Consider the following 23,671-nt stretch of genomic DNA (forward strand, 5'->3'; position numbering starts at 1 on the left):
TTGTATGGTTTAAAAAGAGATTTTTTATTTTTTTCATTCTGAAAAGAAAATTGAAAATAAAGTTATAGGCCTAAAAACAAAGTGTTCTTAGTAGTTTTTTTTTTTTTTTTTTTTTTTTTTAATTCAAAAACATGTTTTCTATATATATATTTTGGAAATTCCCCCTGTTGTTAAAAGTTGTACAAGAACATACTTATTACTGTGAAAATAATTTAGTTGGCATATCTCTCATGGTTATTGAGATATGTGTGTTAAGGTTTGGCTAATTTAACATTGTTTAACTAGGCCCTACCCTGTCCCCTTAACTTATCTTAGCATTATTCGCAATTATACGTCGATATGAAAACATCTTAAATTCGTACATCTATGTTTATCTTGCATTAAAACTATTACTGAGGTTTTCAGATGTAGGCTACCATTTAAAAGTTTAAACCCAATTCAAAATAATGCAATTATTTTGCTGATTTTTCCGAAAAAGATCCGAAAAGCCATATTTTTGCATAGCAGTTGTTATTTATTATCTATTTTTCATAACACTTGTTTGTATTAAAAAATAAAAAACAAGGTCCTGGCATATTCAAAACTGTAGGTATTGATGGATGGGTCCGATAACACAGAATCCGCCAGAGTAGAAAGCTATTTTAGTTCGGTAAGACCGAAAATAAAATCGTGCAATAACAACGAAGACTTAACTTTTTGTCAGCATCGAAAAAGTGTAAACCACTACAACACGTAGAGACATATTAAGCTCGTTGAGATTAATAGTTAAAATTAATCTGTAATATTTCAAATGGTTCAACTCAATTAATTAACTTGTCTACAACTACAATTATTTATGTAAAGTTCGTTAAACCTACCATATAGAGTGTTGTATAGGCTAGAGAAATATTCTTGGCTGTGCTTCCATACAGAATTCATAAATAACTATTTTATATGGTAACGTTACGTAACGTATCTCAATGTTATTAACGAAAATATATCCAAGAAATAAAAAAATTGAAAACTCATGTAGAAGAATATTAAAACAACTGTTTGTGGAATAAAGTTTATTACTCATTAAAGTTTATCTTAAAAGAGGAATATAAATTTTTGGATTAACACTTGTTAAAAATTAAAATGGTAACCTTACTACTGGCATCTTCAGCAGTGCTGGATCCAGCAAGGCCAGGACATATGGGCGGAGTGCTGACTCTGCCGGTTGCTGATAGCACAGGGAGCAGCAGAGTGTAGAAAGAGTTATAGTAGCTACAAAATTGTTAGTAATAACAAAATAAGCTCACAAATTCAAGGTTAAGAGATCTCTTAAACATTTTCAGTAAAAGTATTTTTGAACTGATTTTGTTTGTAATTAAAACATAGACTCATTTTAGAAACACTTTTCCAAATACTGTAGCTTTTTATGGTTATTTTGTAATAAATTTGTGATAGGAATTTACATTGTTAAAGCCAGGAATTAAAGATTGATGTAGTATTTGGAGACCAGAGTGAAGGCACAGTATAATGACTAGTTTTCTGACTCTAGTGCAATCGATGTCTTGTTCGAAAAAATATTATTTTGATGTAATTTTACAGCCCTTTACGATAACTTCATTGAAGACAGAAAAAGTAATAGATTATAACTCCTCAAAGAGTTGCAGTTATTGAATTTAGATAACTTTGTTATTTGGCAATATTGAAACTGTTGCAGATAAAATAGTTAAAGTTTTACAGCATGCACAGTATTAGTTGTTTCATGGAGTTTTTTCATTTATGACTAAGAAAATGATATGTGTAATAAAATATAATTTTAAAAAATTGCACGTTTTTATAGTGTCCTTAAGGAAATTAAATGTTGTATAAATAAAACGTATATTACACTTTGAGTCATCTTTCATGTACATACTGTAATAAGTTTAATAATATTATCTTCAACTGTGTTGTTTTTGGGCCTGACTTTACAATATCCAAAAATTCTGCTTAGATTCCTATCTCTTCTTGTAGAATAATACACTTTTCATGTCCTGAGAAATTGTATCTTAAAGGACATCAACCAATTTTATTCTTTAAAAATAAAAATTTTCAACCAAAAACCAATTACACTAATTGGAGGAAAAGCTATAAAATTGTCAAATGTAATTTCGCCCGTTAATTACCCAGACTTGCGTGCAATCTTAAGTGTTTATTTTACATGATGCCTAAAAGGCATTGACATTTTCCTTCCTCACATTTTATAACGACTCCACCCCCTGATTGCTCTCGTCCACTTTGTCCTTATTCTTCTCCGCCTGCTCTCTGAGGGCGGATAGCTCCGGCGATTCTTTGGAGTTGAGGAAGGACTCGAGGCTGGCGACCGGTTGGGAGGATTGGACGATGCCCGCGGGGGCGATGGCCTCTGGTGGTCCTCGGTTGCCGAGCTCGGAGTCGTCCAATGGAGGCTGGTAGTAGAGTACCTCTGGCGAGGCCAAGGTGGAAGGGAACTTGAGAACGGTGACGGTGGGGGGCTTTGGTCGCTTTACGTCGGCGATAGCGTTGGACACCTCCTGCGGGGCGGGGGCGGCTACGGAAGTGTACTGATGGGACGGGCGGTAGCTAACCTGGAAGGGAGCTATTGGCAACACCTGAGTTTGGGGATACACTGGAGCTCTGAAAATAAACATTTAAATAATAAATGTTTTGTTATCAATCACACGGTACTATCAGTAGGAAACCCTTTTGATCTTACCACAGTCTTGATAGTCAATTATAATTTTTTTGTACTTTAGGAACTTTATATTTAAACTGTGCTTTTCTTATTATTCAGAAGCACTTATTATTCTGAAAGTGTTGTTTTTATATTTTGAAGGCCAACGAACCTAAGATTGATTGTGGGGAATAAGGCACTACAGTAGTTAGAAGGTAGATTTAAACCGATTCTTTTATTCGTGCTGATGAATCTTTCAAGCAATGAGCGTCCCCTCAGTATTTTAAAGGCTGTTGGTTGTATATTTATCAAAGAGACATTGAAAACCTGCGAGAATGTGCGTTGACGCACATACAATAAACTCTGGATTATCCGCCGGTGGTTTATCCGTGTCGTTAACGGTAAAACAAATTGACATTTAAATGAAATAAAATACAGAAATAAGTTTTAAAACTTAAAAATCTATGGAAATATTATAGTAATTCTAACTTTATTTTAAAACTTCTGTAAACAGAAATAGGTAAAGGATAAACTACAGTAATACAGGCCAGTACTGCATATACCTACTCATCAAGAAGTGCGGTAAGGTTGTTATTGAGGGCAGCTGTTAGGACGATTCATCGAGTGTCATAGTCATTTCGGAGAAAAGTGGGGTGGAGGAAAAGGAGAATCATTTCCTAAACCAACGATTAATTAGGTATTCTTACCTTTGTCAATTCCAAAAAAAAAGAAAAGTGAGATTTTGCTAAAAGTTACATGTTTTGGTTATCACTCCTTACCAGACTACAATCCAAAAATAAAATTGGGTCCGCCAAATTCCTTCCTTTTTGAAGTTCCATACGCATTAAACACATAACACACAAACAAAAACATTCATGTCACAAAGACGCACTAAAAGCACGGCACAAATGCAGCGTAAATAATTTTTAAAGTTGTCCCGAGAACTGGCTCAAGTAACTACAAAGTGTGCGCACTACCTTTGTTAAATTTGTAAGATTTCGGTTAATTTACACTAAATATACATAAAGAATATGTCATTTGATTTCTAATAAAATTTACTAAATATGCACGTTAGTTATTCTTTTAAAATATTTGTATAACCTTGTGATTTTAGTTATTTTAATTCAAATTTTATATGGCCGCCATCTTGAAATAAGATTTCGTAACATTTCCATTGTAAATAGATATTATTAATGTTGAAACACATACAAATTCTGGTTATTGTATTTATAAGGGGGTTAAAGAAAAAGTTTGTTATATCATAGACATACATACAGAGAGAATACCAGAAAATTGAAATAAAACTCTAGTTTAACATGAATTTACTAAAACCATGTGAACGTTCCCCTAAAATATATGGTAAGACTTCTGAAACATCTTGTATACAACTAAAATTTGGAAGTTATTGCTCTGGCTGTACTTTGTTCAAAGTGATCACTTATTCGTTTGTAACTCGCTTGTAATAAAAACTAGACGTTTTATAAATGTAACTGTAAAATTAACCTTTCGTTATACATTAGAAATTATATTCCAATTAACCCCAACCTTAATTAATTATCAGGAGCATAAACATTTCATCTGAACCTTAAAGTGTGTTTATGAATTATTTATTAATGTAATTTATGCCACCACAGATCTATGTAGGCAATTGAACCAAGCTATGATATGCAGTTCCGTGAACAGAATACCAATACTGGCGTATGTGGCTTGCATATGTTATAGCGCGTCTGGGTCTGGCACCATACACAACTTCACTTTGCCATGAGTGTTAGTCATCTTTAATCGTTATTTAATAGGTCCCCCTCAATTACATTAGTGATACGAAATCTCTCCCTATATCCCTATAAATAATATAGTTTTTGGTCTAAAAATCGAATTTTTACCTTGTATTAGGAATTGTTTTACGGTTCCCTAATACCAAAAAGTATGATTTTCGAAACCATCGTAGCTTATGTATGCCTACACTGTTATAAAACGTAAGTAAACGAACTTAAACTACTAAACTAAGTTGTGAAACATTTTTAGTTATGCATGTTAGTTTTTAGTAAAGATGTTAATATTTTTTTCATCAAAAGAAATGCTTTCCTAGAAAATTATAAATTAGTATAAACGATTGCCTCAAATATGTAGCTCACTAGATATGCGGTGCATATTACACCATTTATATTGATGTTTACTTATTCTGTTTATAATTTTATTTATAGTCGTCCGCCTGAATAAAATAGAGAGGAGTGACAGGTAACCATAAGGTTATATTCTTACATGCACGTAATTGCGAAACTAACTCTTAGTTTTGAATATGTTGTACGGATTGACTTTTATGGCAGGAATGTTGTAAAATCCACGAGCCTTCGAGGTTAATTACTTCTATTTCGGAAATACATACAAATTTTGTAATATTAGAAAGAATTGAAATTGGGGAAATTCATAATATTACTTTAGAACGAATCAAGGTCATTTGATACACATATAACCCACTACCCACCCCCAACTAAACAGAGTTCGAATTAAAAGCTTTTTACATTTCCAGAGTGCCAAGTACTAGTTTCACGTAATGAATGTATGTACCAGAGTTGTAAATGATTTAGCAAGATGCTTTGCACCTGATCTTTTACAAATTTAATTAGTAAAACGGGGTAAAATACATTAAGAGCATTTTCATTTAAAATCAGTAGTTCCAACAGTTTCTTAACATAACCCTACATTATTAGTCTTTAAGCTATACCATCCCCCTCTAAAACCAAAATAAAATTTTAATTTATAGTATATTTCCTGATAAAATTTACAATTGATGTTTACTTACATATTGTTAGCCTTCAATTGCAGCTTTTCTAATCGCCCTGACCTGTTCCTCAATATATAACTTAAAATCTGGAGAACCTAATTTCTATCTTTAATTTTAAAAAAAACTGGTTTGGGATATATAACATATCTTAATTAGTAAACTAAGTTTATCAAACACAAAGTTCTATGTAAATTTGAGCCTTACATGTTATGTTCTCATTTAATTTAAATGGCTCACCTGTAAGAGAAGGGGTCATAGTACGGGTACTGCAGGGGTAGGGGTCCAGAGGGGATGGCGTACACGACCCTGACGAGGTGTGGGCCGTTAAAGCCTTGGTGGGGTACCGGGGCCACGACCGCCCCCACCGGCAACCCCATGCGCAAGCCCCCGTACAGCACAGACAACTCGGCAGGAAACTGTACGGAGTGCTGATGAGGACTGATGTACATGGGCTGCTTCAGCACCACCTGTACTGCTGGTGTGGCCTCCTGCAGCAGACGTATAGCTGGTTATATAAATTAGGCTTAGTAATCTAATAAGTCAAGAAGAGAATCCCAGAACACGCGTAAATTATATCCACATCTTGCCCCTTTATTAGTGCCGACTACATGAGTGTGTATCACCCAAAATTCGATGTTTTTTTATAGTAAACTGTCATTAAAATTAAAGCCACATTATTAAAGGATACAAATTTGATAAAAAAAATTATACTAAATATAATGTATAACGGATAGCTATTAACTAAATATTTTTATACGTTCCCAATATGATACTGCAGTTTTATAGGTTAATTCACAGACACGTGTGTAGTAGTTCCCTATTAAGTAGGCTCTAAAACTAAAGTAGAGGTACTATCTTTAAAGGAGAGGTTTTCTAAAATCTTCTACTTAACAAACTTTTTATACTCGAAATGAGCAAAATACTTTACAAATCACAACACGAAAATAAATATTTGTTCTAAACATTTTATTAAATTGTTCCTTAAACTTCTCAAGGATATGATGTCAAAATCCACAAGCTACATGATGTATTAAATTATCTACACTTAAACTTCCCATTAGCCTAAGGGTAAGACTGTAGCTGACAAGAAGTCACAAAATTTCGATTAATAAGAATTTGCAAATTGGTTTTTACTGTTAAACCTTGATCAATTATCATCAATTAAATATCCAGAAGTTTGAAAAGAAGCAAAAAATAAAGACCTCCTGCAAGGATTGGCAACTACAATTCTTTGAAAATTTAGAACGTTTAATGCCAAAAACCATTATGTATATTTATGGGCAATCATGGTTACTGGGTTATTGCCCATGATGGTTAGGAGACTTTGTTCAGTATAATAAAGGAGTTATATTTTCGTAACAGTAAAATGTATTTAAGAAGCCACAAAAAGTTGTAAGTATTTATATTTCTTCTTTGTTGACAATTTGTTGTTGATGATGGAGAGTATGACAAGAATATCACTACGTATATTCTTGTTTATTATCATTTTCACTATCAAGTGGCGCCATCAGGTCGATAACAGTTTCGGGACAGTTATAGCTACAGGTCTATTACTAGTAGAGGAGACCGCAGGTAGGTCCGGGTATGCAAATCTCACGAATAATAACTGTAGTGGGACGAGGCATCCGCAGATAATCTACATGCTGACGTCCTCAATATCTCCCGTAGGTTACTAGAGGAGGACTATAATGAATTTTTAATAACGGTTATATTGTTATACACGCTGAACCAGTCATCATCATCTGGGTTAGATTATGATCGAGCTGAATTAATTGGTGTTTTGTGATTGAATATTCCGGTAATGTAGATGAACTATCAATCTGAAAGGCAAAAGAAGTCAGGGATACCCACTTGTTTACAACAACCTTTGTTTCTTTCTTCGCCAAATTTAAATTTTTTTTTAAATATCGAATATTGTATCGTACAACAATGAGGTTTCACTAGCTCAAAATGTCGTAGAGTTTAATCATGAAAGAACTGGTTGCTCTCCAGTAGGTGTAAGATGACAACTACGGTAACTAGATTCCATTTTCACTCCAGCACTCGTGGCGAAATTTAGTAGTTAATAATGTTGGTCCTCCGACATTTGTGAGATTTGAGGTTATGTCATCTGGGTTATGCCAACGAATACAGTTATGCTGTCTGTAAGATTTTCAAACACAGTGAGCCACACGTTATAGCAAAAGGGCTGTTGACAGTGAAGACATAGAAATATGTAATGCAAAGTGAATACGAAAATGTACGATATACATGTCTGCTGTTTTACTTAATTTCATAACAACCAGGGGTAAAGATGGAGAGAGTCTAATGAAGAAGTGCGCATCCTTTGATATGGCAAAGAGAGAACACCGTTGACTGAAGGAAATATCCTGACTGGGTTCTTTACAATGTTAATACCTTGTTAAGTCTCCAAAGATAGAACATAGAGTAGAAGTGATCTTTTAAAGTGATAACGATAGAACCAGTAAAGAATTAGCAGGACAATATTGGTATCCCTGCAATATTGCTAAGCAGCTAATCTCTAGGGTTAAAGTTGGAGAGGATCTATTGGAAAATTGTACATCCTTTCATATGTTAAAGTGGGAAAATTTACTAGTATACATTATAGAAATGAATTTCTCTTGACGTTGATCAAGAAAGGGAATGGCTGACTGATCTCTCTGTAGTGTTGCCAAGTAACGACAGGGGTAAAGCTAAAAGAGGATTAATTTCCTAGAGAATTGGCCAATAACTATTTAGGTAAGCAATTTTGAGGCCAGCACTCTCTTGGATCGTCAAAATTAACGTCATTTTACTCACAGTAACAAATCTGTTTCCGGTCCTGCAAGTGACCAAAGGCTCGGTGGGAGAGACGGCGCTTATCTCCGCATTCCGGATCATGGTCAGAGTGCTGCGATCGACCATGAGGAGTGGCACTCGGGCTGAGTACTTGGCTACGCTGTAGGGGCTCTCTGCGATGATGGCTAATGGTGGCGTGGGAGGAGGGTAGGCAGCAGGAAAGCCGAACCCGGGGACAACGCAGGACACTCCGGCCACCAGGAGAGACAAGACTCCCAACCCTGTCATCTGAAATAAAGAATTCGCCTTAATTAAAATGATGTCATTCTGTAGGTCCATTTGTTTCCTTTTGTTTCCATATAGTTATTAGTGAACCTTTCTAAATCCTTTTCAATTTTAAATAATTACACTACCAATGTAATTACCTATCGTGTACTATATCAGCTCTACCTCTTATTTTGTCTCATAATCCTCCTCCAGGAAGTATTAAATGATAATGGAAAACTAAAGATAAAAGATCTACCTATAGTTTGTCTAGAAGCTCTCACGTATGACAACATGTAGTACCTTCCAGTAAAATATATAAAAATGGAAATATAACATTTTATAACTTAGGCCTCTCTGCTATTTATTATACTTGAGTAATTATTAACAAGGTAACTTGTACTGTTTCTTCAATATATTCAAACCATAAATATGATAATGGATTTCATAATATTAAAGTCAATCAAATTCCGGATAAAGTATCCCGGTGTGATGTAATAAATGTAATGAAATTTAATTAGATAGATTTCATTAACCATTTATTTGATCAAATATTTATTCACTTTAATAGAACAACTCATATGTGAGTGAAACAGAATTACCTTAAAATATTATAATTAATCATTCATTTTTATTTATAATATACCGACTACAAAAGGACTTAGACTTGTGATGAATAAAGACTTCATGCTACAAAGTTAAATAAATACACAGAGATAAATGCACACACGAGTGAGGAAAGCAAATATGAAGAGAGAAGAATTGTGCATGACAAGCCAGACTGTACTAAATTCCCAGAGAGTCTGCCAGCGAGAGGTCGGGTCGGCAGATGACTTGTACGGTATGAATGACTGTCACGGATGAGACCAAAACGTCCGCCAACATTCCAGTCGTACTATCGTCCTGACCCGTTACTGAGCACGTTGGGGAAGTCCAGGACCTCTTTCCTTGTCATGTCACGTGTTCATATTCATACCTACCGAGGTGAGTAGCTTTGCAAAACTAGTTGTTAAAACTCACTTTCTTACTACAAGTCATATCAAGAAACTTACAGAAAATGCTCAATTAGGTTAGTTCTTCACCTGCATCCACGTTTTGCACCCAAAATTACAAATTGTTTCTGGCAACAAATCGAAGAAGAACGCTAACTTTAATTACGTAATTTGGGAATATCTGAAAACAGAAAATAAACCAATACTAAATAATTATATGAATATATTGATATAACGATATTCCTTAAGCTATATAATGAAGCGATATAAACAAAACCTCGTTTCATGATGTTTTTACGTAAAAGCGGTCACACAAAAACGAAATTACTAACAAGTAAATAAATAAATGTATAAAAAGCAGAAGGAATAAATCAATACGTTGGTGTTGTAATGATGATTAATACCAAACCTGATCAATGCATTTAATATTTTGACGTTCTTTGCAGCATTGCATAAATATTGGCATGGATAAATCAAATATCGGAGCACTCACCGATATAACAGTAATAATGAGGATTTATTGCAAATATATCATCAACTTCAGTGATTAAGATGCCCTTGTTCAGTCTTCACCGCAAGGAAAACCGATAGTTAAAAGAGTAGAGGACCTCATAAATTAGAAGCGGCGATGACTACGGCCAGAGATGTCTACAGTAGCCGGCCGTGGCCGTGGTGAGTACAAGGTTGGCCCGCCCTAGTACGGCGCAGTCGCACTGCCAGGGCCACGGCTAAGGCCGTTTGGACTTTTATTTCGTATTCCAAACTGGATTCTTTTAGCGGCATAAAAGATTTCAGAATAAACCGTTGAATCCTGTCTGATGACCAATTTCCTCTGCAAATTCCTCCGATTTATTCAGCCATTACAGGTCTTCTCCTCTCGCTTTATCTGTTATTTAATGGGCACATTATTCTTCAGTTTACGATGTACCTTTTCTGTTAGTTTTGCAAACTAGTATTAAACATTTTAATTGTGCATTTGTGAGTAATGAAAAGTACTGAATATACACCACTATTAAGGATTTTTGCCGAGGTTTCGAAAGGTGATATCTGCTGTCTTCTTCAGACTTCAATATTAAAACAAGCTCTTTCTTGTCAATTTTTGCATTGGTATGTTTTGCACTATGCGTTTGAATTGTTATTTTTTGCAAGCTTAACTTTATGTTTTTGAAATTTACAGTGGAAGAAGAGAGCAGATACTATTATTCGAACGTCGTATTCTATTGTTGAGCACAAGGTAAACTTCCATAATCCAATTATCCTAATAATTCATCTAAATGATGAACTTTAAATATAGAGTGGTATTGATTAGACTACTCATATTTGAGTATTCTCAAAATACTAAAGATAAAAGCATTAAATGAAAGACACGCAGTTCCGCCTAGTCTTGTATTTTATATAGTAATACTAATGGTTGTTTTTTTTTGTTTTTTTTTTAAGAAACGAATTAAACTATGAATATGTTATACTCTATTTTGTAATTACTACACTATATCATGACGTAATTGAATAAACGTAAGATTTAATAAATATTTCTTGACATATTTCTGCCTCACAATACAGAGCAACCTGGAGTCAACAAAATGTTAATCTGTTATCGGTTACCAACCTTTGCGTAACGCGATTCGTCACACTCAATCATTTTGACAAACATTTTATAGTGGAGTATTATTAGAAAAATATGACTTTTTAAATTTAAATCGCATTTATAATATGATTATTTAATAGTAAATTAATTAATGACAATACATTTTAAAACCTAAACATAATATAAACTACATAAAAATATTGCTGAAATGGCTAATATTACAAAGAACCACATTAAAAAACAATTGAATTGCATATTAACCATATCATTACATTTACATTAAATTACTAGCTGTTGAAAAAATTCACAAAATGTGTTACTTGCGAAGTAACAATAAACCGTTAGTTGTATTCGGACAAACCGGCCGGTGCTATTATTATAGTAACTCCCATTGTCGCTCCAACATAAACTGGTTCACAAAATTCAACACTCCTAGGAACTGTACCTTTACAACAAAAAAGTCATGACTGTAGAAGCCTGTCCGTCAATATCATGTTTATCATTGTAGCCTATGATAAACGGAAATTTCGTGTCGGTCGAAAAGGCAGATGCGACTTACCGCGTGTTAAAAATGGTACCGCCAATAATGAGAGATTACCGTACTACGTCCAAATAATGAACAATATGGCTTCTTTGTCTGCAAGTAATGATGTGATACCTATTATTTTCATGTTGAAGTTATTTTCTTTCTTGATTATGTGTAAACTTTCTTTTTTATACCTGGATAATAGTATTTCATTTTTACAAGTACGTTTGTTTTATCGAATTTTATCACTACATCGCCTTCCGCTGAGGGAGAAAATTCTTTGAAAAACTTCCACTCCGCCTTGCTGAAGAACGAATAATTATCCATACAAACTATCAGGAAGATGCTCCATGGATGGCTTACTTTACTCGGTAGATGAGTTCCTTTGAACAGAGTTAACCTAGTTGATCCTTGATTGATTTTTTGCAATATTTATTGTCCATGTATTTTTGCATCATTTATTCATTACTGTTGTTATTATGTTCAGTATGTATATTATGTGTTGTTATTCATTTGCTATGTTTTGTATTGTTTTTGCGTTTATTTTTAGAGAAAATTTTCAAACATTATATTAAAAATTTCACTAATATTTACGTAAGTATTTACAAAAAATCATGTTTACTGTTTTAACCCATTATATAATAAAAACCCGTCCTTCCTTTGCGTGGTGCAGTATACACATTGTTGATTATTTATTATTTTAAACGTTTGAAGTTATCATATAACTAGCTAAATATGATAAATTGTACAATAGTAATAACAATGATGATAACTTGGTTTAGGTCTAATCTATTTTAAGCAATTACATATTACAATTTTAAGCAGTTCACCCGTTACGATAGCTTTGCAAATGCAACGTATGTTAAAATAAAACAATTTGAATTTAAATTTACATAACGAGTTTGTGTTACACGAAAGACTGAGTAGCAACATACTTCTTCAGTTGGTTCTGGAAACGGGAACTCCATTCCATCGCAATTTAAGGCCATCGTTGGACCTGTACACGGCCAGCTACACAGTCAGTCCACTGGCGGCCGCGCTTCTTCTTCTGGTCTCTGTCGCTGCAGTGGTAAATAAGACGCAACATCGCTCCTGCATTCAATGCTAATGTAAATGCCGTTCAACTACCCAGTAGGAACAATGAGACAAATCCCAGGAATCTTCGGAGTTATTGCCTGTTAAAGATGCGGCTCGGTAGTTAACCTTCTGCCTATGAAACTTATGATTACGGAAGCAATTTGGTTGGCTTCCTAACAAATATGACCCCCATTTTTTAAAATATAACTTCAGTTATTTCAGAAATCTTGTGATACTTTCATAACAGGATGATTCTATGAAGCTGTAGATGTTATAGATCGGGGCCTCTAGACATATGGTTAACCAAAGGCGTTGTACGAATGTGGAGATTTCAGCAACTTAGGAACTATGAAAAAATATACTTTAAAGTCTAAGGCACGTCTTAAAAAACATCTAATACGATATATTCGCCAGGCAAGTAGAATAAAAAGATTATGCAATTGGTCAATCGATTTTGGGTTTAGAAAATACTGTTTTACGTTAAATTCATGGTCTTCTATGATAATTTCTTTGAATACAGAAAACGCAGACAAAACTTGATCAGTTCGCATAAAATTACAGGTATTTAAAGTACACGAGTTATGAAATTTTGTAACTAAGCCTAAATAAAAAGGGCTGCAGATTAACATGTGTTATCTTACGGTATGTACATGAGTTATAATTGCATTCAGCGGCATTTTTTAAATTTAACGTTTACATTCAAAAACCATGTCATTTTATCTATATATTTAACTAAAAAATAAAAGTTCCTTAAGGCACAAATGAATAACTATGTCAGCCACATCGGACGTTTTTTATTTCAAATTTTTTTAATATCAACAAGTATATTTAGACAAGTATTCAAAATTTACTAAGAGAAACGTTTCTAAGCAGGTATCAATTCTCTATGATATTTAAAGATCCAAATGTCTTTGTTTTACTCAAAAGTATCCAAAAAGTAGGCAAGTAAAATTATTTTGCCTTAAACATAGGTTGGTTTCAGATTACAATTCAAATAATTACATCTTTGAAGACTCTTGGAGCAATAGGAAAAAAAAGTTATAACTATTACTAAATGTAAAGAATACATAGCATTTCCAAATTTATTTATTTTTCGGGCGAGGTCTTTTGAAACCGAAGGTTTCCTTATCAGACGACTCCACAAATAAATATTTAAAAAATGTTATGACAATTAAAATACCATATGGTGTAAATATGTAAATACTACACCATAAATACTACTAAGATTTTGGAAATATTTCAGCCAGTATGAAAAATTAGATATGGCTACGGTGTAATTTTTGAATGAATTGAGAAGAAAAAAGACTGAAATTTTCAATAGGGGCCTCTTTATTGTTTATTTTTTCTTTATTTATGTTTATTCTTTATTTAAGGCCTCGCCCGAAAAATAAATAAATTGGAAATGTTACGTATTCTTTACATTTAGTAATATTTATAATTGCATCCTTATTTTAGAAATTATTGTTATAATGCCTAAATAAATAGATGCGAACAGTTAATTTTGGAACCTCCGAACAGGCCACATGCCTTGGAGGCCCTAAATTTTCTCTTCTGATATTTATATAATTCAGTATATTTACAAGTTTTTTTATAACAATTTTATATGTAAGGAGACTGAAAAAAGTTATATTAAGTTATTTTTTAAGTTACGTTATGTTATTTTTTAAATCTAAAAACATGTTTCATTTAGTACATATAGTCAGTCTTGGCAAGTATAACTATATTGTTTATGATTTTTAATCATGCAAGTTCTTCATATATTTTATGTATGTGTTGTGGCAGAAAGAGAGAATAAATACATTTATTTATTGATTTTATTTATTTATTTCACGCTTTTCTTTCAAAAATCATTGTTAAAAAAAATGAGAGGTCAATTCCCTTTTTTGCTTTATTCTACCCCTGCTTATGAACCACTGGCATATACGAGGATCTTATCAAATAGAATAAGGAAGTACAGTATAAGGTTGTACAGTACTTAGTGATATAAATAAAAAAGTTAAAGTTAAAATTAACGAAATAAGAAGGGTTTGAACTTGCGCTAATTCTAGCTCGGATTCCATGTTCGACGTCTTTTTAGACCACGAGGCCACCAACTCCCCAATCGCCTGGGTAATTCATTCACTTTGATGCAAAATTATTAACAGATATGACCATGACAAGCTAACGTAGCCTAGGATAACCACAGTAATATCTTTGAAAAATTACAGTTGACTATGCTACTGGTCCATATAACGTAGTCAACGTATTTGCAAACCACGTCACGCTGGCACCTCTCCGCACAGCCCCCCATTATTACATCTGTGTGCTCTCGCACGTCAACAGAAGATGAGATACACAGTATAATCCGCAGTAATGACACAGTGTAGCGAGGTGGCGGTCATCTGCCTGCAATTATAGTGGGTCCGAGCGTTGACCGGGGTCTCACCGCCTACCCGCCGGTCGCCGCGGGTCCCGGGACCACTCAACCACTCGGGTACACAAACTCATCCCATTTGTTGTCCAGTCCGGCAAACACGCCGTGAGTAATGGTTACACAGAAATTATGTTCAGTGAGAAGAGGCGATTTCTCCAAGACAATGTTTTGACGCAAGAAATATAGTATACGACCACACGGGCTTTAATGGATGAATATTGACCACACGGGCTTTAATGGACGAATAATTGACTCGTAAATATCTTTAGCGAATCTGGCGGTTTTCCTTCACTGAATTTAAATATTGTATACTAGTCAAATTCGTGTTATCTTCAGCACACCTGGCTTATCCACCAATCGAATATAAAGACAAACCATTCATAAATATAATAATTATTGCCTACCGTCAAGCAATTGTTCCAATGTTTAGAATATACACCAGTTCTCGAACAATATGATCTAGAACAGATTGTGATCGATAGCTTAGTCTTAATATTCAACAATCATCTAAATTTTATGATACATAAAAAATATACCGATAAAATATTAAAGTATAGATATCTTTTGGCCTCACTCTAAAAAGATAATTTCATTCAACAAATATTAAAAGAAAACTGGCAGATCGGAAGGAGCGGAACTGAATCATGACTAATGGTAGAGGTTTGAACAATCAACGATCAAGACGACCAATTACTGCCAAATTTATATAATATAACGCTTTTTATTTATTGCAGTTATTTTCCTTTTTTATAAATATTATGATATTTTGGATTTTTCAAAAAACTTTATTGGACGGATTCAATTGAAAATTTAGTATGCATTGCGGATAAAACACATAGGATATTAATATTAGACTACATATTGACATTAAAGCCTGCTCAAAATTTGTAGAACTGTTTCAGACCAGTAAAGAAAACGTTTCTATTGTGTACGCCTGGATTATATGAAATTTAAAATAGTATACATTGGAGAACAAATCGTTATCTATCTACACGAGTTGTTACATAATGCTCCAAAACATCCAGAGTATCCAGAGTGTTGATTAACGATAAAAAGACTAGACGCAGAAGAGAGTAAGCGGACAGAACAGTTAGCAGTCTATAATATCTGGCGGGTGGATCACGGTGAGCTAGATCACAATAAACGGACACTGGGGTATCAGACAAGAGTAACAGACAAGACACTTTATTATTCAAAATGTATCAGACGGGTGGTTTACCTAGACCTTTATCACGCACGATAAAAAGACTAGGTTAGGAGAAGAGAGTAGTGCAGACATAATAGTTTGGCACTCTATAATATCAAGTGGGTGGATCACGGCGAGCTAGATCGCAATACACTGACACTGGGCTAACAGCTGTTACTCTAGTCTGATGTCTGTTACTCTCAAGATAGTTTAGAAGCCGGTATGTGTCAGACGGGTGGATCACCACGAATTAGATCACGATAAACAGAGACTAGGGTAACAGACAAGACAGTTTAGTAGCCGGTATGTGGCATACGGGTAGATCACCGCGAGCTATATCACGACAAACTGAGTCTAGGGTAACAGACAAGAGTAACAGACAAGAAAGTTTAGTAGCCGGTATGTGTCAGACGGGTGTATCACCGCGAGTTAGATCACGACAAACTGAGTCTAGGGTAACAGACAAGAAAGTTTAGTAACCGGTATGTGTCAGACGGGTGGATCACCGCGAGCTAGATCACGAGCGATCCCGTTGCGAAGGTGAACGAGTCCACAAGGCTCTTAACCGAAGGTCAGCAGCTGGTCAGTGGTCACAGACCCTCTTGCATAACAATCACTCACGAGACTGATCATCTCGAACCCAAGTTGCTATTGCCACTCGGCGATGTACTTATATTTGCACATTATCAATCAATGAGGCGAAAAATTGTACTATTGTAAATATTTTATCAATACTCATTGTCAAGTTATGTTCATTTGCTCAGTATAATTCGTCATACGTGTTGTTCAAAATTAATAATAAAACTATGTAAATGCTACAAATACTATTTGTTTTATAGTGGTGTATGTACGATTCATTGGGGTTTTATAGCTATTCATTTTGATTTGGTAGTATAATGTGAGAAGATATTTATTAACACCTAAATGTTATTCCCCAAAATCTAAACAACACTTTCTGGCTCTCGTCATCTTTATGGTACATTTCATACAATTTGGAACAGCATCTTAGGATTTTATTACTTTAACTCTGAACGCTAATCTGGTCTGCATAGGAAGGAATGGTCAAAACAATATCTATTTCCTCAAAATAAAGTTCAATACCTTATCTTGTAGGGCCTAATTGATTACTAAGCAAAACTGCAGCGCATACTACAGTGAAATGTGCCTTGAGACAATCACGATGTAAACACTAAAATATTTTCAATGAGATACCCGAACTTCAGAGTGTAATGTTAATGGATTTTATAAGTTTGATAAAACTTTGATAATAAAACAGATAACTTTAATGTAAAAGGTTTTCGTAGTGAGCTCCTCCCCATTACGATTTACATGCTAATGAACTAAGCCTAAACTAAAAGGTGAGGGTCAAACTATGATTACCATTATAATTACCTTTATAACTATGATTATCTTACAACGGAATTCATATTTTTCCTTCCAATATACAAATAAATGAATAAATCCCTTGCCCTGTCGATTTTTAATTTATGAGGAGGCTTAGTTTCGTATGTACTGCCAAATAAAGGTTTTTTGAGTAAACTTAGAAATTATAGATCTAGTTCGATGTTCAAAATTCTTTATGCTTAGTATTCTTTTATCATCTTGGAAACCACTCTTGTCACGTGTCTTACCTCAAAACTGTATTCTTACAAAACAAAAGAAACAAAACAAAATTCCTAAAAGAAAAACTATTTATATTTTGTCAATTCCAACAAAACAGGTCGATTATCATCAGAGAAAGTAGGGTACGCAACGATATGATATCGTTTCACATGCGAAATTGCAAGTACTGTTTCTTAAAACCTTATTGTCAGTAAGCCAATGCCTATGAAACATTGTATTTATACAATATTCACTGTAGATCTACAATATTCAAAACAGCACTTGCCAGTTAGTTATGTAACAGCTAACGGCTGTGAATTTGTGGAATGACCAGGAGTAGTTGTCAATCCAGTCTAATATGTAAAGGTGTGAATCTGAAAATCAATTCGGACCAATCAAAACTTAACATTCCATTTTCTGAGGCTCTCATCGGAATTTTGCCGAGAAGAATTCATTGATGAACAGCTGTTGGACATGGAATTTTAATCCGAAGATTCAAAGGATAGTCGGCGAGCGAATCCAGCATATTTTGAAAAAGCACCTAGGGATCGCATTTATGATGTTTTAGTGTTGTTATAAGTAATGCAAGATAAAGTTTATAGTAAAATAAGCAAAAGTATTGCAGCTGCAACTTGATTCTTCACCTTTTTTCTGACAGAGAGAGGATCTGGATAATTAATCTTTCCTCCCAAAGTAAAATACAAATATTAAAGCCGACCCGTGTTGGCAACCGCGCTGAATCACTTTATCAGGATATTTTGACACGTCCAGTTATTTATAACGTTTATGTGTTTATTCAAAGAATAACGATTTCTGAAGGACGCCAGGAATGTGGCTGCCAAATAAGGTGTTATTTATGTATCAGCAACGATGCAGGAGGACGAGTGTTTTGTTACCATTTGCAAGTATAATTGACAGTGTTCTCGTTTCATTATACCGTGAGAAATCCTCGGTTTCTTTTTGTCCAGCAAACAACTAATTTCCTGTGTTCCAAGAATACCAACCGTGTAAAATATAACTAATTGATGAAATCCATAAATTTGTTTAAATATGGACATTACTCAATAAAGGTGGACTCAGAAAACTAACTGAACTCTGGTTGCGCGCAAACAGTGGATTCCCTGCGGTAATTATAATGTTAACGAATCTGTATTTTTCATCTTAAGGGGAAGTCCAAGTCATTTTCGTATCTAATGATAAAATCAAAATTTGTTTTTAAATGAATACAGTAGTTTTAACATTTTAAAGTAGTCGGTAAACAGTCCTTTTAATATGAAGCGAATGATGTGTAGAACAAAAGTACATGTCTTATGTAGTATTTTACTTTAAGGTCATCCAATTCTTGGAAAGGGTCTCGGGAAGATATATAATAGACCGATGAGCAAGGAAATCCATATACATATATTGTAGCGTGGATTTTGAACCATCAATGTTTTGGTTTGGAAGCATTTACTAAGAGGAATCCCCGAATTTCAGTTTTCATACAAGTTTAAATTTTAATGACCCCAAAACTCAAAATACCTTACCACATAATTGATAGATCAAAAGACTCCACCACTAGTGCTGGCTATATTTTAAATTAACTACTTAACATTGATGACTGTCATGAATATTTATGAATATAACGCTTACATATTATCCATAACATTAATTATTTCAATGATAAGTTAATATTTCTTTCTAATTATCCCAAGGGTTACATTCGTTACTCATGTATTAATTCACGGAATAACTGACGTCATGTTTTTACTAAAGTGCGCATTACCTTGATTTTCATTATTGTACATCAATAGCGATCTACCACTTCTTCTGAAAAGATCCAAAAAAGAAAATTAAAAAAGAACTCATAGTTTCGACATCAGATACACCTACATACATAATATAGTGTTATCTATGCGAAGAGTTAAACTCATTGTCTCATCAGGTGCAGAATTGATTGCACTCTAATGTTTTAGACCCAAGCACGGTGGAGTAACCAAATTACGTATAGAAAGCTAATTTAATGTTATAAATTATAGAAAACAAAAGATAAAAATTAATTTTTATCATATTTTTAATTGTATTTTATACAGAATACTGTTTTTATGCTGTATGATTCATTATGCATTAAAATAACTATGTATGTTTCTTGAAGCTTAATGATAATAGTGTAAAATTAACGCCATTTCAAACTATGCGTTTTTTAATTTTTATCACAAAGTTAGGCTCTGATAAAAATATTGTACGAATTGTTCTTTTATAAGTAAAACTCATAAAAGTAAAGTGTTATTTACTTCACATGTTTTGTAATACCATAAATGTTTCAACCAATAGCAGTTTTATTCATCATATGTATACTATGAAGAGCACTCACATTACAATATCTCACAAATACTGACATAACCTACTTTATACAAAGACACACGTGCGTAGGCATTATCCAAGTCAGACCATCATGTGTACTACAGTGCAAACACAGAAACACCATAATATACCTTTATTATAGACTAATCGGTTCGAGTACACGTTCAAGGGAAGTAACAGTGACAATAAATATGAATAGGTGTTACTTTCAACATAAGTTTTAACCTGTTCCCAGTCTATTTCGTAAACATATATCACTTTTAATTGTTAATATAAGCTCGTCAATGTAAAAGACAAACATGTTGCAAAGAAACAAAGAGGTTTTGAACCATCTCCTCTGAGACACACGACCCTGTGATTAACCAGAAACCTGTTTAGTTGAAGAACTGTGCATGTGGGACGATGTTTAAAGTGGGTGATTTGCACTTTGAGTGTTGTCTTCACTCCTTGCTACATTATTATGCTATTATATCTGACATTACATGTTGCTCCTGATTTATTTTTTTTTGTATACGCACTAGTGTAATTAATATTATATTTAGGAGGCTATTGGTAAATTCTTATATTATCATCTCCAGTACGTAATCATATAACCGTGTTTGGCAAAGAAGTATGGATGGCTGGAATCTTCAAACACTGATAACCATTGTCTTAAGATTATAAATATTCGTAATACAAATAATTTTGTACCATACACTTCAAACAATTACTTAATTCTTTTATTTCAGATCTACTCATATACAGTGTGTCCCATAAAATGACGATTGAACGTTAAGAGACGAGCAAGATCATGTCTCATAAAAACTGTATAGTTGTTGCTTTAGTGATAGCGTAATATGAGTTATTTTTATTTGTGTACTAAATGTGTTGTGTGCTCATAAAAGTGTTTCGTCACTGATAATTAGTAACCTACCTACGCGATAGAACCAATACACTCATCGCACTGCAATAACTTGTATAGCCGTTTCATACGCATTAAATACATTTTAATTATGTACTGTTTAATTTTTAGAACTCTGTTGTATAATCTTAATATTAAAAATTATTTTAATACGTCTTACTCATAAGAAGCCTACTGTTTTAAAATTATATGAATTAGTCCTAATCATTCAAATTTTAATTCGTAGTTATTAATAAAAAAATGTATTTCTATTGCGCTGAAAATAAAAAACAGATTAAGAATTTCTAATTTTATGCTAAAAATTTATCTTCATTAACAAGTAATAGAAAAATAAAGGTCTATATCTAATAATATAATTCGCTTTAACCCCTTATATTCACGTGCCATATATTAGTGGAACTACCATTAGGTTAGGGTAATATAATGATATGATTGAACCCATAACAACAATATTAAACCTCACAAACGCCCTTATTTTGTAGTAAAATTATGGGAAATATCTTGTTAATATCGACATGAACGATGCTTAGTTTTTTGTGAAGTATGAAATTGTTAATATTCAAACGATGAAATATAAACATTTACAATTTTTTCAGGATTACCAATGCAATTATAATAGACTAAAAAGGTGTTTGGATTAGTAATATAATAAAATAGAGACATCTTTATAATCATGCAATTAAAAAGAAGAGCGTAAAAGTTTTGAGGGTTTACTTACGGGCTTAAATCAATATGGCTGTCAAGTACAGTTAGCTCTTAATATTAGTCACCTCAATCATACTCTCCCTTATTAATATGTGTCTTGTTAAATAATTGCATATAATCATCTCTAGTACGCTGAAAGTGTTTTAGCCATTACCCATTCAATATACTGGCCATTTATGTAGATGTTAGGGCTGAGAACTGCATGTTAGAGGCGACACGACTTGCGTGTAAAGCTGCCAGTCACTGCGGTGGTGTACACACACGCCTTCACCTTGTAGTGGGGTGTGCTAATAGCTTGAATCACCCACGCTCGGACCGGCTTACCCGGTCACTCAGGTTCAAGGATGCCGTAGTACTGTCCTCGTCAGCCTTCACTGGCTTTTAGCGGACTTCCTTTCGGCCAAAGAATTAATTAGGTCCTTTGACCAGACAAACTAACAATACACCTAACGGTTTTCTGTGTTCGATTATCTAAAGCGAAGGTCAGTGCGTATGGACGGTTCTTAACGGAGGTATGGTGTTTGGTGTTCATGACAAACATATGCACTTCTGAAATTCGTAAGGTCAAGGTAATTAAAAGATATTTAATAATATTTAAAGATGTATACCTTTAGTACATGCACTCTTGCCCTAGTAGGGTGATCCCTCCTCGTGGGAGGCAGGTTAGGTTATGGAAAGTTAGGTTAGGTAATGGTAAGTTACGTTAGGTTATGTGGCGTTAGGTTACGTAATGCTAGATACACTAGGCTTTGTTTTTATACGGTGAGATTAGTTTCGATAAGGGTAGATTGGGTTAGGGAATGTTGGGTTAGGTTAGGACAAATTAGGATAAGCTTAATTAACTGTACATTATTTTCATATATAACTGTACATATGTCACTGTTTTTGTCTTATAATCATCTATTATTTACAACTGGGCTTTAAATTGCATGTTTCACGGACTACTTTTGTTTAAAATAATAAGAGAATGAGTTTTAATGAACTCGGTAAGATGATATTCCTTCTAACATTGCCTCTAGCTGTAAATCCTATACTGCTTAAACTTGTTATCAATATCATGAGCTATTCATCTGATGGAGCTTAATCAAACTATTACAATAGTTTCTTTTCTTGTGTATACTTTATACTAATATTGGCATGTGTTTTAACTTGATTTTTTGTTGTTGTTCAACATTACTTATATTATGATGTAAGAATCTTCCGAACAAGCTTGAGTGGCAAGTATATTCTACTTTTGTTTACTCTTTTAATATAGAATAGTGTTTTGTTATCCATAAACTGTTAAACATTCTTTGTTAGATTGAATATGTGCCATAAATTAAGCTTTATCATATATATTTGTTGAATATTCTATTTTAAGAGATAAATAAAGTAAGGTATATTTATGCACTGTAATGCTAAGTAATATTTTCAAACAGTAATATTTATTATAAATGAATGAATTGAGACAACTGGTAATTTTATTGCTTGCAAATTTATTATTATATAGTTTCTTTCATTAATTATGGATTTCAATTTGATCCATTAAGGATTTTCCATATGCCTCCCAAAAGTCTTTTTACCTGTGACAAATTCAATCATATTTTAAATTACAAATGCCAATAGAGAGTGTTAAACGATATCCATCCTGTTAAATTCTATTCCATTGCAAATAATATTTACGGCACAACGATAGGTCAAACATTTCGCAATTTCACCAAAAAGAAAAAAGTTAGGATGAAAATGATAACTTCACACATTGAAATTTGCTATCGAAAATAACTTTAGTAATTGTTGATTTAATAGTAATAAAAATACAACCAGATACCGGCAGAAAATTTGTCAGGTTGTGAAGTGCACCAGGAGTTCCCCAGCC

At 33.6% G+C, this 23,671-nt stretch overlaps 1 protein-coding gene across 1 annotated transcript in view; it reads right to left on the minus strand.

Annotated features, from left to right (window-relative positions):
• Positions 1-1,031: 1,031 nt before the first annotated feature.
• Positions 1,032-23,671, minus strand: part of LOC124357081 — a 38,102-nt gene continuing 15,462 nt past the window's right edge. The window contains exons 3-5 of the mRNA XM_046808501.1: positions 8,244-8,510; positions 5,682-5,932; positions 1,032-2,622 (exon numbers count right to left, since the gene is read on the minus strand). Coding sequence (XP_046664457.1) covers positions 2,208-2,622; positions 5,682-5,932; positions 8,244-8,510 — 933 coding nt within the window. The 3' untranslated portion in view covers positions 1,032-2,207. The remainder of the gene's footprint in view (positions 2,623-5,681; positions 5,933-8,243; positions 8,511-23,671) is intronic.

This window comes from Homalodisca vitripennis, chromosome 3, assembly GCF_021130785.1.
Source record: "Homalodisca vitripennis isolate AUS2020 chromosome 3, UT_GWSS_2.1, whole genome shotgun sequence".
Taxonomy (NCBI): Eukaryota; Metazoa; Arthropoda; class Insecta; order Hemiptera; family Cicadellidae; genus Homalodisca; species Homalodisca vitripennis.